Source organism: Pelodiscus sinensis, chromosome 3 (genome assembly GCF_049634645.1).
Source record: "Pelodiscus sinensis isolate JC-2024 chromosome 3, ASM4963464v1, whole genome shotgun sequence".
NCBI lineage: Eukaryota > Metazoa > Chordata > Testudines > Trionychidae > Pelodiscus > Pelodiscus sinensis.
This window is the reverse complement of record NC_134713.1, coordinates 30045239-30060462: the sequence shown is the minus strand read 5'-3', so window position 1 is coordinate 30060462 and position 15224 is coordinate 30045239. Positions and strand designations below refer to the sequence as shown.

General features: G+C 42.2%; 1 protein-coding gene across 1 annotated transcript; it reads right to left on the bottom strand.

The window, feature by feature from the left end:
• Positions 1-238: 238 nt before the first annotated feature.
• On the bottom strand, positions 239-14976 carry CMPK2 (cytidine/uridine monophosphate kinase 2). Its single transcript, XM_014568555.3, has 5 exons — positions 14246-14976; positions 13154-13268; positions 8705-8906; positions 3363-3596; positions 239-1989 (listed from the first exon to the last, which is right to left on the bottom strand). The coding sequence occupies exons 1-5, from the start codon at positions 14903-14905 to the stop codon at positions 1866-1868; spliced, it is 1335 nt and encodes a 444-aa protein (XP_014424041.2). The 5' UTR covers positions 14906-14976; the 3' UTR covers positions 239-1865.
• Between the last annotated feature and the right edge of the window lie 248 nt (positions 14977-15224).

Here is a 15224-nt window from a genome sequence, read left to right as displayed (position 1 = left end):
TGCTTCAGATATCGCCTAAAACAAATGTATCATCCTAATTGTGAGTTTGTATTCAATGTGTGTGTGGAATGCCACCAGGCACTTGTATAGTATAAGTAATAAATAATATGTAAATCAAACAAAATGTAAATTAACTAAATAAAAACGTATTTGGATGGTTTTATACTATAATACTTTTCTCCCTTGCACACGTGTCTTGTTGTGATGGAGGGAAATACCATATTCAATCATACTCAAGTGCACATTTTTAGAACATTTATTTTCAATAAGTATTTATAGAGCAATTGCTCTATTTAATAAAGGAAATTATATATAAACAAGATTAGAAATAAAGTGCCTTTTAATTTAGGTTTCTATCTTGATTTTCAGTTAGGCCCTGATCCTGCAAAGATTTACATACATGTTTAGCTTTATACTTTGTGAGCAGTCCCAACATGAATAGCTATGTGCATAAAGTTGAGCCTATGCATAAGTCTTTGCAGGAGAGAGGTGGAATCCAACTGCCTCTGCATAAAACATATGAAAAAAAACTTCAGTACAGGCAGTCCCCGGGTTACATGGATCCGACTTACATCGGATCCCTACTTACAAACGGGGTGAGGCAACCCCGCACTAGCTGCTTCCCCACAGTAGACCAGGGAGACACGAAGCTAGCGCCCCCCCCCCCCCCCCCCCCCCCAGCAGACCAGGGAGACGTGGAGTGGCTTTTCTCAGCAGACACCTCAGCTTGAGAATAAAGGACTGAAGGAAGTGAGGTGTGGGAGAATAAAACTGAGCTCTGGAGAAATGTTTGGCTAGAGTTTCCCCTACAATATGTACCAGTTCTGACTTACATATAAATTCAACTTAAGAACAAACCTACAGTCCCTATCATACGTAACCCGGGGACTGCCTGTACTGATAAAGTGCTGACAAAATGACTAAAGATGAATGTTACAAGCAGATTCTCCATGTCTTTCTGCTTTAATTCTATCAAAAGGCCAGAACAACACATTAAGGGATTAACAATAGTTGGGAAAAAGTCTGTGTAGAAAAATATTCTGTTTATTATTTACAAAATGTTTTCTATTTTGATTTCCTTTCAGGTCCCTGTTTCTAATGTGGCAGTATGTAGACTCTGCTTTCCTTCCATCTGCCTCTCATTTAAATAGTTGGACCTGCATTTCAGATCTTTCCTTTGTATATATTGAAATATTTGAATTTATTTACTCAAGGCCTGATATTTCAGAGTCTGGTACTGAAGGCTGAGCACTCAGAGCTTCCACTGACTTCAACAGAAGCTGCTGGTACTCAGCACTTGAGGAAAACCAGGCCCTCATTTATTTCACACTTCTTCAGAATGCCTGTCACTCTAATATCCAAATGCCTAGTTTGGTAACCAATCCTGGGACTGTGATTTCCAGGTTTCTGAATGTTGGATTTAATAGCTTTACTGCTTGGCCATGTTTCAGATCCTCCACTTGATTCGGTATCACTATGAACACCCAAAATGCACACTGAAGTCACCTGGAGCTTGGGTACGCAAGGAATGCAGGATCAGGTTCTCTATGTAGTGACAGAATACAATTGCTAGAAATGCCAGCACTTTCCAATTACCTTCTCATATAACTGGTCCTAATGATTTGCTGGTGGATGCACCAGAAATGGTGGAAGCATGAGAGTTGTGTTCTGCCCTATGTACAAAGTATATTACGCAGTAATGAGTTAGTATAAAAACATCATTTAGACTGGATAGAGGAAAGAAAGGATTCTTCTGTTTGAACCAGCTTATTTGGATGGAAAAGAGCTGAATGCAGTGCATTTCTAGGTGAGAAAAACAGAGGAAACATAAGCAATTCACTGTAAATGCTGCCACACATAAACAGCTATAATGAACCACAGTGTTTTTTAATTAGGTGCAAAACAGTTCTCAGAACCTCTTCCCTGGAGGAGCTGGCATCAACCTCCTGGCATCCAGGGTTTTCCATCCTTTTGTATGATTCTTCAACCCTGTTTAAAAAAAAATAGTAAATAAAAATAGAGCAGGTGATACATTCATATCTACAAGCTGCTATGGAATGAAAAGGTGTATCTGACTGAAAATGCACTGGCTGCACAAAAATTCTAGCATGAAGCCCAGAATTAAATGTATTGCAGAGTGCCATAATGCACAACAACAAAACATGCATTTCAACCCCACTCGGGCTTCTTCCTAAATGACCAAAAGAGCAGGATTCCAAAGTTGGTTTTGTAGTGAGGAAATGACAGCCAAAGGCATAATAGAGGGAAGGACAAATGGCATCATACTGCTAAAAAGCTAGTGGCAGACATGCTGAAAAGGAAACTATTGTGCTAACGTGAAAAGTGTCCTGGAGAGTGACACGACTCCATGTAGATACCCAGAGTCTTGAACAGATGTTCGGATATCAAAGTGATATTTAAGATGTCGTCTTCTTTCCAATCCACCACGGTGAAATCCTTTGGAGGAACATCTACAGAACTCTGTTTTATGAATAACTTATTTCTCCCCCCAAGAGAAAAGATGATCTAAAACCACGCCAATAGGCTAGTCTTTGGCACAGATAATTAAGTATGTAAGATAGTTAACCAAAAAAAGTCTAATTAGATATTGCATGATGGGATGGAAAAATGCATCTGCCAGCCTTATATTTTCCTTGTAGTGTTTGGATTCTCCTTCCTGAGGTTTTTTATTAGTTCATGATTATGTGTAATTAATGGAGCATAAAACACCATTTTTACAATTTGGCAAAACCAGTGAAATTTGTACTGTCTCATACTACATCCTTGTCAAGGTCAATTTTACATTTATAAAGTGTAGCTTAACTCCCCCAAATGAGATAATTAACTTCTGGGATGTTCTACAGCTTTCTTATGAAAACGGTCAACCTCATACACTCATGGAATTAAAAAAAAACAGCTTAAGCTAAATTCTATAGTGCATAATGAGTTTTCAACCTTAAGAAATACTTCTAAATATTCATAGTTACTCTGTTAATGCAACACAATGTGATGATACTGAAAATGCAGTCTCTCTCATGTGAGCTCTAAACCTAAGGCTCTGGCTGCTTGTAGCTGTCAACAATCCCACGGCTGAATAGCAATGAGAGTAATTACTAGAAATGGCCCAACACTCTACCTTAACTTTCAACTTGGGGGAGTAAGGAAGTTATTCCCCTAAGGCCTTTCAGCACATCCAGTCACTCAAACTGGCAGCCTATACCATTGTCGGTCAGCATTGCTTGTGAAACAGGACAGTCTAGGCATATGGAAATCCTAGCCCCACTGCCATAAATGGGAGTTTTGCTAATGATTTTAATAGGGTGAAGATTCCATCTCTGGTCTTATTCATTATTAAGACTTACTTTTGGCGAAACAAACTGTTAGCTTCTAACTCGGTTTCCTCTTCTGTTTTCTCTAGCCCTCGTCCTTGCAATCTCCGGATTCGCTCCTCAGGACTAACTGTCAACAGCAGGATAAGATCAGGTTTGAGCAGGTCCTCTGGCCACTGATACACTTGATGGTGAGCTGGAGGAAGATTTTTCACTTTCCCACTTATTTCAGTGGCAATTGCATAGGCAGCTGTGCTGTGCCAATACCTGTCAGGAAAATATTTAGGAATGGAATGCATACCTGATCATTTAAAAAAAATACATGAACATGTCAAATGTTCCTATAGGCAGGTACTACTTACATAAAAGAAACCAGCAGCTTTTCATAATGCTAGATTAATACACAGTCACAATGCATGGAGGACCATGAAGATTCTATACCCATAAATAATTTATCAAAGTAATAAATAAAACAAAATGTCTAATTATTTGTTACTGTTAAGTAAGGCATTAGAAAACAGCTATGTATTAGCCAAAAGGTTCTCTATTTCCAATAAAATCCAAACTTGCACACAAAAAAACCAAAACAACAAATTTCAATTTTCTGAGCCAGACCAAAATCCGAAACACTGACTTCTATTTTTCCAAATCTAAATACCTATTTGCTGATACTAATCATCCTGATTAAAGTGTAGGTGATACAACAAATTTGGTAGGGAATGTGCAGTACAGTGTTCAACCACATATAAAAGTATGTACACAGAAGGAAGCTTTATTAAAGATCATGAATATATTTTACATAAGTGTTTCCCTCCATTAGGAAGTTTTGTTGGACAGCTGCTTCCATTAGGACACCAAATAACTATTAATGCATTTTATTCAGGTAACAGATCAGTTGGATGGGTTGGGTATCTCAACTCACATCTATGTCTCCTTCATTAATAAAAATACACAAGCTCACCCATGTCATGAAATGGGAAGGAAAATATGAAGATATATAAGCAAAAGCCAAAAAAAAAATACAGATTAAGTCTTATTTTCAGAGTGGCTAAATAACTACACTTTCCAGTTGTGTGTGCTGAGCACATCTAAAATAGACCCTCGGGGCCTGATTTTTGGAAGCGCTCAGAACCAGATTTTCAAATGATCAACACCCAGCAGTTCACACTGAGGGTACGTCTCGACTACAGACTTTTGTCGACAGAAGTTTTGTCAACAGATACTGTCGACAAAGTCTACATCCAGTTCTGTCGACAAAGCAAGCCACTTTGTCAACATGACAGTGTAGATGCAAAGGACAGTGCAGATGTAATAAAGCCTTCTGTCGACAAAACTCTGTCGAAAAAAGGCATTATTCCTTGTAGAAGGAGGTGTACAGCCGACAAAACTGCTGAGTTCTGTCAACGTTATGTCGACAGAACTCAGCGGCAGTGTAGATGCAGGTATAGTTTTGTCCACTTTTGTTGACAAAACTCTGTAGTCTAGACACATCCTGAGACACTTATGGCCAGGTTTTCTAATTAGTTGCTGAGCTTCTTTGAAAATCTAAGCACTTATTTTGGTTCTTAGATGGGAGATGAGCTCACTGAAAAATCTGGATCTTAATTACTGATATAAAGTAAGAAAAGAAAAACCCTAAGCAGAAAGAAATGAACAGCAAACCACTGCAGCAAATAAACTGCAATATAAAGACCCATGAAATGAAACACGGAAGAAAGTTTAAGTGAGAGAGTAATGAAAAGAGTATACATATTTTTAACAGGAGAACTAAGCTTTCTTCATTATGCTAATAAACTAGCATATTGGACAGATTTGGGGATTTAGAAGACTCCTCTCCAACTATACTACCTTTTCATCTCTATACATCTAAGTGTGTTTTAAAGTCATTTCATAAGAACACAAGAATGGCCATACTGGGTTTGACCAATGGTCCATCTAGTCTAGTATCCTGTCTTCTGACTGTGTCTGTTGCCAGATGCTTCAGAAGGAGTGAACAGAACAGAGAAAATATTCAAGTTACCCATCTCCTGTTATCCAGCTTCTGCCAGTCAGGGTGTGTCTAGACTACCGAGTTTTGTCGACAAAAGTGGACTTTTGTCGACAAAACTATACCAGCGTCTACACTACCGCTGAGTTCTGTCGACATAACGTCGACAGAACTCAGCAGTTTTGTCGACACTGGTATACCTCATTTTACAAGGCAAAACACCTTCTGTCGACAGAGTTTCTGTCAACAGAAGGTGTTATTGAATGGAAACTGTCCTTTGCGTCCAGACTACCATGTCGACAAAAGCAGCTTGCTTTGTTGACAGAACTCAATGTAGTCTGGACGTGCTTTGTCGACAGAAGTTTTGTCGACAGTATCTGTCGACAAAACTTCTGTCGACAGAAGCCTGGAGTCTAGACGTACCCTCAGAGGCTTGGGGACACTCAGAGCATGAGGTTACACTGCTGAATTGGCTAATAGCTATGGATTTACCTATTCCCTATGAATTTATTTGATTCTTGTCTGAACCCAGTTATGCTTTTTGCCTTTACAACAATCCCTATCAATGACATCTACAGGTTGACTGTGACTTCCTTCTGTTTGTTTTAAATCTGCAGCCTATTAATTTCATTGGGTCACCCCTGATTCTTGTGTTATATGAAGAGGTAACTAACACTCCCCTATTCACTTTCTACATATCATTCATTATTTGTATGATATGTAAAAATCATATGACCCCTCTATCATATGCCACCTCACTGTTTCCTTTACATGCTGAACACTCCCCTTCTATTTAATCTCCCATCATATGGAAGCTGTTCCATACCCTAATAATTTTGTTGCCCTGTTCTGTACTTCTTCCAATTTTAATATCTTTTTCAGATCTGACAACTAGAACTGCATGATATATTCAAGGCATAGGCATATCGTGGATTTATATAGTGACATTATGATATTTTCTGCCTTACTATCTATCCCTTTCCTAATAGTTCCTAATACTAGCTTTTTTAACTGTTTTCAGAGAACTATCCACAATGACTCAAAGATCTCTTAATTGAGTGCTAGCAGCTAATTTATATGCCCATCATTCTGTATGTATAGTTAGGATTACGCTTTCCCGTGTGTGTTTCTTTGCATGTATTAATATTGAATTTCATCTGCCATTTTCTTGTCCTGTTTTGTGAGATCCCTTTGTAATTCTTTGCAATAAGTTTTGCATTGAACCCTCTTGAGTAATTTTTAACATCTGCAAATTTTGCCATTTATTTAACCCCTTTTCTAGATCACTTATGAATATGTTGAACAGCACTGGTCCCACTACCAATCCTTAGCAGACCTCACTGTTCACCTCTCTCAACAGTGAAAACTGGCTGTTTATTCTTACCCTTTGTTTTCTATCTTTTAATCAATTACTGATCAATGAGAGGCTCTTCCTTCTTATCCTGACTCCTTTCTCTGCTTAAGAGCCTTTGGTGAAGAACCTGGTCAAAGGCTTTTTGAAAGTCCACACACATCACCTGGATCTCTCTCATCCACATATTTACTGATATTCTCAAAGAATTCTAGTAGATTGGCATGGCATGATTTGTCTTTATAATAGCTGTGTTGACTCTTCCCCGTCATTCATGTTCATCTCTGCATATGATAATTCTGTTCTTTACTGTATTTTCGACCATTTTGCCTGATACTCATGTTAGGCTTACTGACTTGTAATTGTCAGGATTACCTTTAGAGCCTTTTTCAAAAATCCACATTAAATCAGATATCCTCAAATCATCTGATTACAGAGGCAGATTTAAATGATAGGTTACGTATAACATTTGGTAATTTTACAGATACATGTTTGAGTTCTTTCAGAACTCTGGTGAATACCATCTGGTTCTGGTGATTTACTACTATTTAATTTATCAATTTGTTCCAAAACCTTGACTATTGAGAACTCAATCTGGGACAGTTCTTCAGATATGTCACTTTACAAAAATGGTTTAAGTGTGGGAGTCTCCCCACATCCTCTGCAATGAAAACCAATGCAAAGAATTTAGTTTCTCTGCAATGGTCTTGTCTTCTGTGAGTGCTTCCTTTGCACCTCAATTGTCTGGTCATCCCTCTGATGGTTTGACAGGTTCTGACTTCTAAGGGACAGTACTTAAAAAAAATCATTGCTAGTTTTTGTGTCTTTTACTAGTTGCTTTTCAAATTATTTTTCAATTGCTTAATTATACTTTTATACTCTATTTGCCAGAGTTTATTCTGTCTACTTTCCTCAGTAGAATTTGACATCCAGTTTTTCAAGGATGTCTTTTTGCTTCTACTTTCCTTGTTTACTCTGTTATTTAGCCCTAGTGCTGGCATTGATCCTTTTATTGTTTGTGTTTTTGTTAATTCTGGGGAAGGACTATAGTCCATAAAGATTCAAACTATATTATACAAGTCAGACCTCCCTTGCCGGGCACCCTCGGGACTTGAGTGGTCCTGAACAATGGAGTTTACTGGACCAGTGGAGGTCAAGGCTCCTTACTCTGCAATAGGCTCTGTTTCCAGGTGAGGCTGTGCTCCCTGCCACTTGCTGCTGCTTCCAGCCGCCCCACCCCCATGCCAGCCCCAGACAGGGCCTGGCCCCACTGTCTCCATCCCCAGAAGTGGCTGCCCCGCACCATGGCATCGGTCTGGGCTGAGTGCCCAGCTGACTCCAGCTCTTTCCTGTACCAGACCTGACTGAGGCTGAGCTTCTCACAGCACCAACTAGGGCTGCATTCCTGGCCACTACCTCCAGCCCTGGCTGGGGCTGCACTCCTTGCTGCCAGCCCTGGCTAGGGCTATGCTCTCCGACGTGCTGGCACCACTGGGGCTGGGCTATGATTCTGAACCTGCCCAGCTGAGACTTTCTGGTTCAGTAATATCCGTGGTCTGGCCAGATTAAATACTTTTCCAGATTGGAAATGTATCCCGATACCAGCATTTGGGTCTTCAATAGCATCACTGAGCACGGATACACACAAGAAATTAACCAAGAGCATGCCATTTACACAATCCTGTGTAATACCTGTAGCAATAGAAAATGGGTCCGACAGAACACCATATATACAGACTTTTTCAAACGTGGACAACAAAGCTTATGTAATAATTTCCAGAGCCCAAGTCTGCTGTTGGTGTCAAATGCTTTAGACAGGTCAATAAAGACAATATAAAGATCCTATTGCTGTTTTCTGCATTTCTCCTGCATCTGATGGCCTACAAATATCATAATTTGCCTGTCTAAACGCAATACAAAACAATCAGTTTTCCTTTTACTATACACATAAAACATCAACCAGATTTAAGAAGAAATACATACATAAATAAAATGTCCATACCAACAAGCAAGGCTAGAAAATATTTATTTACAAACCTGTCTACAATCACAGGTGACTCAGTCGATGCTTTTGCTATTTCTGAAGCAACAATGTAGTTGCCCAGAGCATAAAATGCCCTCCTGATGAGTGTTGGTTCATCATCAAAAGTCTTCCTCCACTGGCTGATACAAGCTGGTGGTGATCTTAACAGAAGTGCCTTCAATGAGTCCTTGACGGACTGGGTTACAGTGGTTTTGCCTGTAGTTAACATAAACAGATGAAAAATCTTCTACTATGGCACATGATAACAACTAGCTTTAATTTAAAAAAATGCAGAAAAAGTACTTAGCATTTAAGCTGGAAAATATATTTTGATATATGTATCTATATCTTACTACGTATCTTGACTAGGTTGTTATAGGGCAGGGGTGTCCAAACTCTGGCTCAAAAGCTATACTGTGGCTCTTTTACCATTCAAGTGAAGCTTATAGTGCCTTCCATGTCTCCCTCCCTCTATTCTCCATATACCAGACTGGGAAGGGACCTAAGAACCTCTGCTTTGCAGTGGGATGATGTGGTAGGGACTTCTGCCCCGGTGGTGCGCCTGCCACGGCTTCAGGTTTCAGCAGTAGTCAGGCTGAAGCTTCAAGCCCTGTTGGGCACCTTACGATACTGAAGCCCCAACTCCTGGCAGGCGCATCTCAGCTTTCAAACTTCCGAAGATTGTCATTGTCATGATTATGAGGGTTAGCCAGCAGCCTGGGGATTAAGGGGTTAACTACACCTAGCCAGGTGGAGTGACCAATAGGAATGTAGGTGGGACTTTTCAAACTGGGACAAAGGAATTTGGGTTTTTTCTTTTCTCCCTTTTGTCTCTCTGAGAGTTCTCTGCAACTACAGAGAGGGACAAGCATGTCTCTCTCTCTCTCCAAGACACCATTCTTCATTTTCTGTAAGTAGGGTAAAGTTTAGGCAGTTTCGTTAGGTTTTATTGTTTTAAGGATTGGGTATGGGATCTGAGATCTGGCACTGTTTAAAAGATGTTTTGGCTTTTCTTTGTAACTAAGTTCTAGGCCCATGGAGTTTCTCCATGAGTATATTTTGTTACCTCCCTATCTAGTCATTATGTTTGCAACAGGAATATTGTTGTAATAATAAAAGTTCTTTCTTTTCTTTTTATTAACCTGGCAGTGGTTAATTGTGTGCCTTGATTTTTATTTTAGGGGTAAGATTTCCCAAATGATCTTTCCCCTGATTTCTTTATCAACATTTGGGTGGTGGCAGCGGAAGTTTTATTCCCAAGATCTAGGTTTTTAAGATCTTGGGGGAAGTTTTATACCAAAGCCTGGTAGATAAGGCTTTGGGGTACACTTGCTGACCCCCACTTCTGCATTTATCATGTCAGAGTGGGGAAGGAGCGGAGCCATGACAGTCATATGCAGCACAGAGGATCAGTAAGTTTGGCCACAATGGCTCCAATATCTCTCTTGAGTGGTTATAGATAAATTAGTCCCCATCATGTTACATGTGTAGTTGGGATTATTTTTTCCAATGTGCATTACTTTGCATTTATCAATATTAAAATTCATTTGCCATTTTGTTGCCCAAAAACCTAGTTTTGTGAGATCCTTTTGAAGCTCTTCTCTGTTTGATTTAGTCTTAACTATCTCAAGCAGTTTAGTATTGTCTGCAAATTTTGCCACGTCACTGTTTATCCCTTTCTCCAAATCATTTATAAATAGGTTAAATAGGATTGGTCCAAATGTGGACTCTGGGATGACACCACTAGTTACCTCTCTCCATTCTGAAAATTTACCATTTATTCCTACCTTTTGTTTCCTGTCTTTTAACCAGATATCAATCCATGAGAGGACCTTCCCTGTTATCCCATGACAACTAACTTTAGATAAGAACCTTTGGTGAGGGACCTTGTCAAAGGCTTTCTGGAAATATTAAGTACACTATATCTACTGGATTCCATTGTCCACATACTTGTTGACTCTCTCAAAGAACTCGATTAGTAAGGCACGATTTCCCTGTACAAAATCCATGTTGACTTTTCCTCAACAATTTATGTTCACCTATGTGTCTGACAATTCTATTCCTAACTATAGTTTCAACTAATTTGGCCGGTACTGACACTAGACTTACCAGTCTGTAATCGCCAGGATCGCCTCTAGAGACCTTTTTAAATACAGCCGCTCCCCGAGTTCTGACCACCTCCACTTACGACCATCCGCACTTACAACCAAAGCGGTCGTAAATGCAGATCCGAGTTACGAACAGCGATCTGTGCTTACGAACAGTGCGGTCGCCATGTAACTCTATGGAATCCGAGTTACGAACACTTCAAGTGTTGGTCCGTATTTTGTTCTTAACTCAGAGAGCGGCTGTATTGGCATTACATTAGCTGTCTTCCAGTTGTTAGGTACAGAAGCTGATTTAAATGACAGGTTATAAATCACAGTTCATAGCTCTGCAATTTCACATTTGAGTTCTTGTTACTTGAGTAACTTGTTACTGTTAAGTTTGTCAATTTGTTCCAAAACCTCCTCTAAAGACACCTCAATCTGGGACAATTCCTCAGATCTGTCACCTAAAAAGATGGCTCAGTTTGGGAATCTCCCTAACATCTTCAGCCATGAAAACTGAGGCAAAGAATTAATGTACTTTCTCCATAATGACCTTATCGTCTTTGGGTGTGTCTAGACTACTGAGTTTTGTCGACAAAAGTGGACTTTTGTCGACAAAACTATACCAGCGTCTACACTACTGCTGAGTTATGTCGACATAACGTCGACAGAACTCAGCAGTTTTTTCGATGCTGGTAAACCTCATTTTACGAGGCATAACACCTTCTGTCGACAGAATTCTGTCGACAGAAGGTGTTATTGCCTGTAAGGTTGTGTCTAGACTACAGGGTTCTGTCGACAAAGCAGCTTGCTTTGTCGACAGAACTGAATGTGTCTAGACGCTCTATGTCGACAGAAGTTTTGTCGACAGTATCTGTAGACAAAACTTCCGTTGACAAAACCCTATAGTCTAGACATACCCTTTGAGTGCTCCTTTAGCATCTCGATTGTCCAGTGGTCCCACTGGTTGCTTAGCTGGCTTCCTGCTTCTGATGTACTTAAAAAACATTTTGCTGTTACTTTTTGAGTTTTTGGCTAGCTGTTCTTCAAGCTCCTTTTTTGCTTTCCTTATTATTACACTTAATTTGACAAAGTTTATGCTCCTTTCTATGTTGCTGAATTAATTTTTGATATTCTGTTCACTTCAGTGGAGTAACACCTTGATGAATTTCCCCCTCTATTTAAAAGTCCCAGAGGGGTAGCTGTGTTAGTCTGCAACTTAAAAAAACCAATGAGTAATCCTACTTATCTGAGGGAAGTGGGTTTTGCCCACAAAAGCTCATGGTACTATATATATTTGTTTGTTAGTCTCTAAAGTGCTACATGAACCCTCTATTAAGTGAGGCTTCTTACAACTGATAATGCAGAAGGCACAGATCTTCAGAATCATATGTGATGCTGTTCTGGTTGCCCAAGCATACTGTGATTTCCCTCTTCTTCAAGAGACCAAGGCAAAACTGGGCAAGAGGTGGCTAGTGGCCCAGCCTTGCCGGCACCCTTACTACAGAGCAGTTGCAGCAGCTTCAAACAGCAGACTGCTAATTGCTCTGCAAGCGGGGCAGGAAGGAGATAACCAATTGGCCAACAGTTTCTGGCCAATATGAGCTGAGAAATTTTGCTGAAAGCATGGGCAGTCAATGAAGCCTCCTCACTCTCTCCCTCCCTCCTTGTGCTGAAGCCAGGTGGAGCAGCCCCTCTCTCGCATCCCAACAGGCAGGGAACTTGTCTTGGGTTCCTGCAGGGCTTCTGGCTGGGAGCTGTCTAGGTAAGTGCCTCCCAGCCAGATCCTGCCTCTGGCACCTCACCCTCTCTCCCCCACCCAACTATCTGTCCCACATCACCAACCAAACCCTCTGCATTCCATTTCCCCCAGCTCATAACCCCCTCCTTCACCCAAACTCCCTCTCAGACCCCATACTTCTTCCTGCAACCCAGTCCTCTATCCCAAGCTCTCTTCTACACCCTACTCACCATCTCAGACCACACACTCCCGCCACAGAAGTGTGGCCCTTGACCACTTACCAAAATCTTGGAGTGGCCTCCCATTAAAAATTATTGCTCACTTCTGGACCAAGAGCTGCACTGTGCACACTGGTTCTTGTTTCCAGTATTCTGTTTTGCCTACCTGAATGCGCTTCCACTGACATTAGAAGGAAATTTGCTCCAATAGTGAAAAATAGCTTTGTAGTTGAGATCTGACATGCAAATCTGGGAGAATTTTTATCTTTGCCACTTGCTCTTCTAGATTCTGCCAACCACATCTGAAGTCATTTTTTTTAACATTTCATGAGTATTAACCATGCACAGAAGTCACATCAGACATTATGTTAATAATTACTCAGTTGTGCTACTGTATTCATGTTATGCACCTACCTGTTGCATCCAGTCCTTCAATAACTATAACAGGAAAATTTCCTTTTTTTAAATGTTTGGGGCATTCATCCACTAGATCAAGGACAGCTTTGGCTTCAGGGATTAATGATGTGCACTGTAATAAATATAACACTGATTACTCAACAAGTACCTAGCAAACAGGTATTTTTCAAAAGACCACATTTAACATCAAAGGGTACTGTTTGATATAGGACAATATAAATTTAAGGCAGGCAAGTATCAAAATCTTTGATTTGAACAATCCCAACCTTTGCTCCATCTCTTCTTGAAAACAGAAATGTGTTTGTTTCTTTTTAAGGAAGAAGATAATAAAGAAAGGTGGAGCAAATGCCTCTGGTGGGAGGACTACTTAAGTTACTCTAAAAGATTTTTGGAAGGCAATGAAAGTAGCACTTTACATAGGACTCCATTAACTATTTTCTAACGGTAGTCTGTTTATGTATCTGTAACTTGTTATTACACTCAAGTATTTAAAAGGAAGTGTGGCTTGTTGGATAGAGTGCTGGACTGGACTTTGCCACTGGCCTGCTGGGTGACCTTGGGCTAGCCACTTCACTATTCTGTGCCTCAGTTTCCTCTTCTGTAAAATGAAGATACTCACCCATGCCTCATTTGTAAAGCACATTGAGATCTACTCAAGAAAATTGTTAGGTGATATGATTTAACAGCCTTTGGGCCTGTGCCTGAGCTCATGTAGGCCAGTATGGATCAGAAGTAATGTCCACTGAAGTCAACAGAAGGTCTCTTGGGTGTCCATTCTTTCTGATTCTGCCCCATCACCTCTACACCAGTAAGACCCTGGGAAAGTAGGAAGCAGGATCCCAGAGGCGACCTCCAATCACCGAGCAGTCCCGCCAGGGCTCAAGAGTTAAGAGAGGGAAACAGATTATGATCTGAACGCCTCACTTAGACCTGTGTCAATATGCAGTGGGCTTACACTGCTGCGGGAAAGGACGAGGGCAGAGCCCCTGGGAATTCAGTAGTTGCAGCCAGCCTGAGCTCCCTCCCTAAAACAGCTTCCTTCCTTCATTCTCCTCTGCGCGGCGCCACGGCTACTGCCCCGCATCTTACCTGCTCCACCACGCGCCGGGCAGCCTCCAGGGAGTGGAACACGGCGGCGCGGCGAAGGCCGGGCACTGCGGGGTGCAGCGGCGGCTCCTCGGCGACCACTACTCGGGCCCTGCGGAGCAGCTCTCTGCCCCCCGCCCCTCGCAGAGCCCAGAGGCACTGCCACAGCTCGCCCCGCTCGCCCGCCTCGTACACGCCCAGGAGCGGTGGCAGCTCGCCTTGGTTCCGCAGCAGCTCCTCCAGGGCGCGCTCCGTCTCCTGACCTCCCTGCGGGTCCTGGATGAGGAAGCCCTTCTCCTGCGCCCCCTGGGAGCTGCTGTAGCAGAGGAGCCCCAGGACCCGGCACCTCCCGAAGAGCCCCTGCCGCAGGCTCTGCTGCAGGCGCCGGTGCAGCCTGGCCGCTGGGACTGTAGGGGCGGCGGAGACGCAGAGGGAATAGCATCGCCCCGGAGCAGGCAGAAAGCAGCGGGGCCCCTTGCCGCCTGGATCGCGGGCTGCGCCCTCGCTGCTGAGGGTGAAATAGAGCAGGTCCGAGCCGGCTTCTTCCACTGCGAAGCAGGGCCGGGCTTGCGCGGGGCAGCAGCCCGTGGGAGGCGCCGCCATGGCTGAAAGCGAGTGGGGCAGCTGCAGCGTGAGCCGGGCGAGCCAGCTCCGAGGCAGCATCCCGCACTGAGAGCCCCGGAGAAACGAAACCGAGCCAGACCAAGGCCCCGCCTCTCTCCGGGGACACGCTCGGAAAGGGAAACGCGGTGAGGGCGGGGGATAGGAAAGGAAAGTGATCGGGTGTTTTGGTAGCCGCCCAGTCGTGTCGGTGTCGCTTTCACTAGGGCTTCAACCGTACCGCTATCATTTGAGCGCTAGGGCCCCTTTTCTAGCCAGGCTCTTCTGCAGAGCAGCCGCTAGAGAAACCACACAAACAAAGTGGCTTGGGAGCCTATGACGAGCCGTGTGCACCTTAGGTGACAGCATTTTTGTAAACAAG

Bases quoted from the DNA above. Each gene is read 5' to 3' on its own strand.
- CMPK2 (XM_014568555.3), bottom strand. From the start codon at position 14,905: ATGCTGCCTCGGAGCTGGCTCGCCCGGCTCACGCTGCAGCTGCCCCAC. The intron at 13,269-14,245 runs GTAAGATGCGGG...TATTTATTACAG, and splicing joins CCCGGCGCGTGGTGGAGCAG to TGCACATCATTAATCCCTGA. The intron at 8,907-13,153 runs GTAGGTGCATAA...TGTTAACTACAG, and splicing joins TGAAGGACTGGATGCAACAG to GCAAAACCACTGTAACCCAG.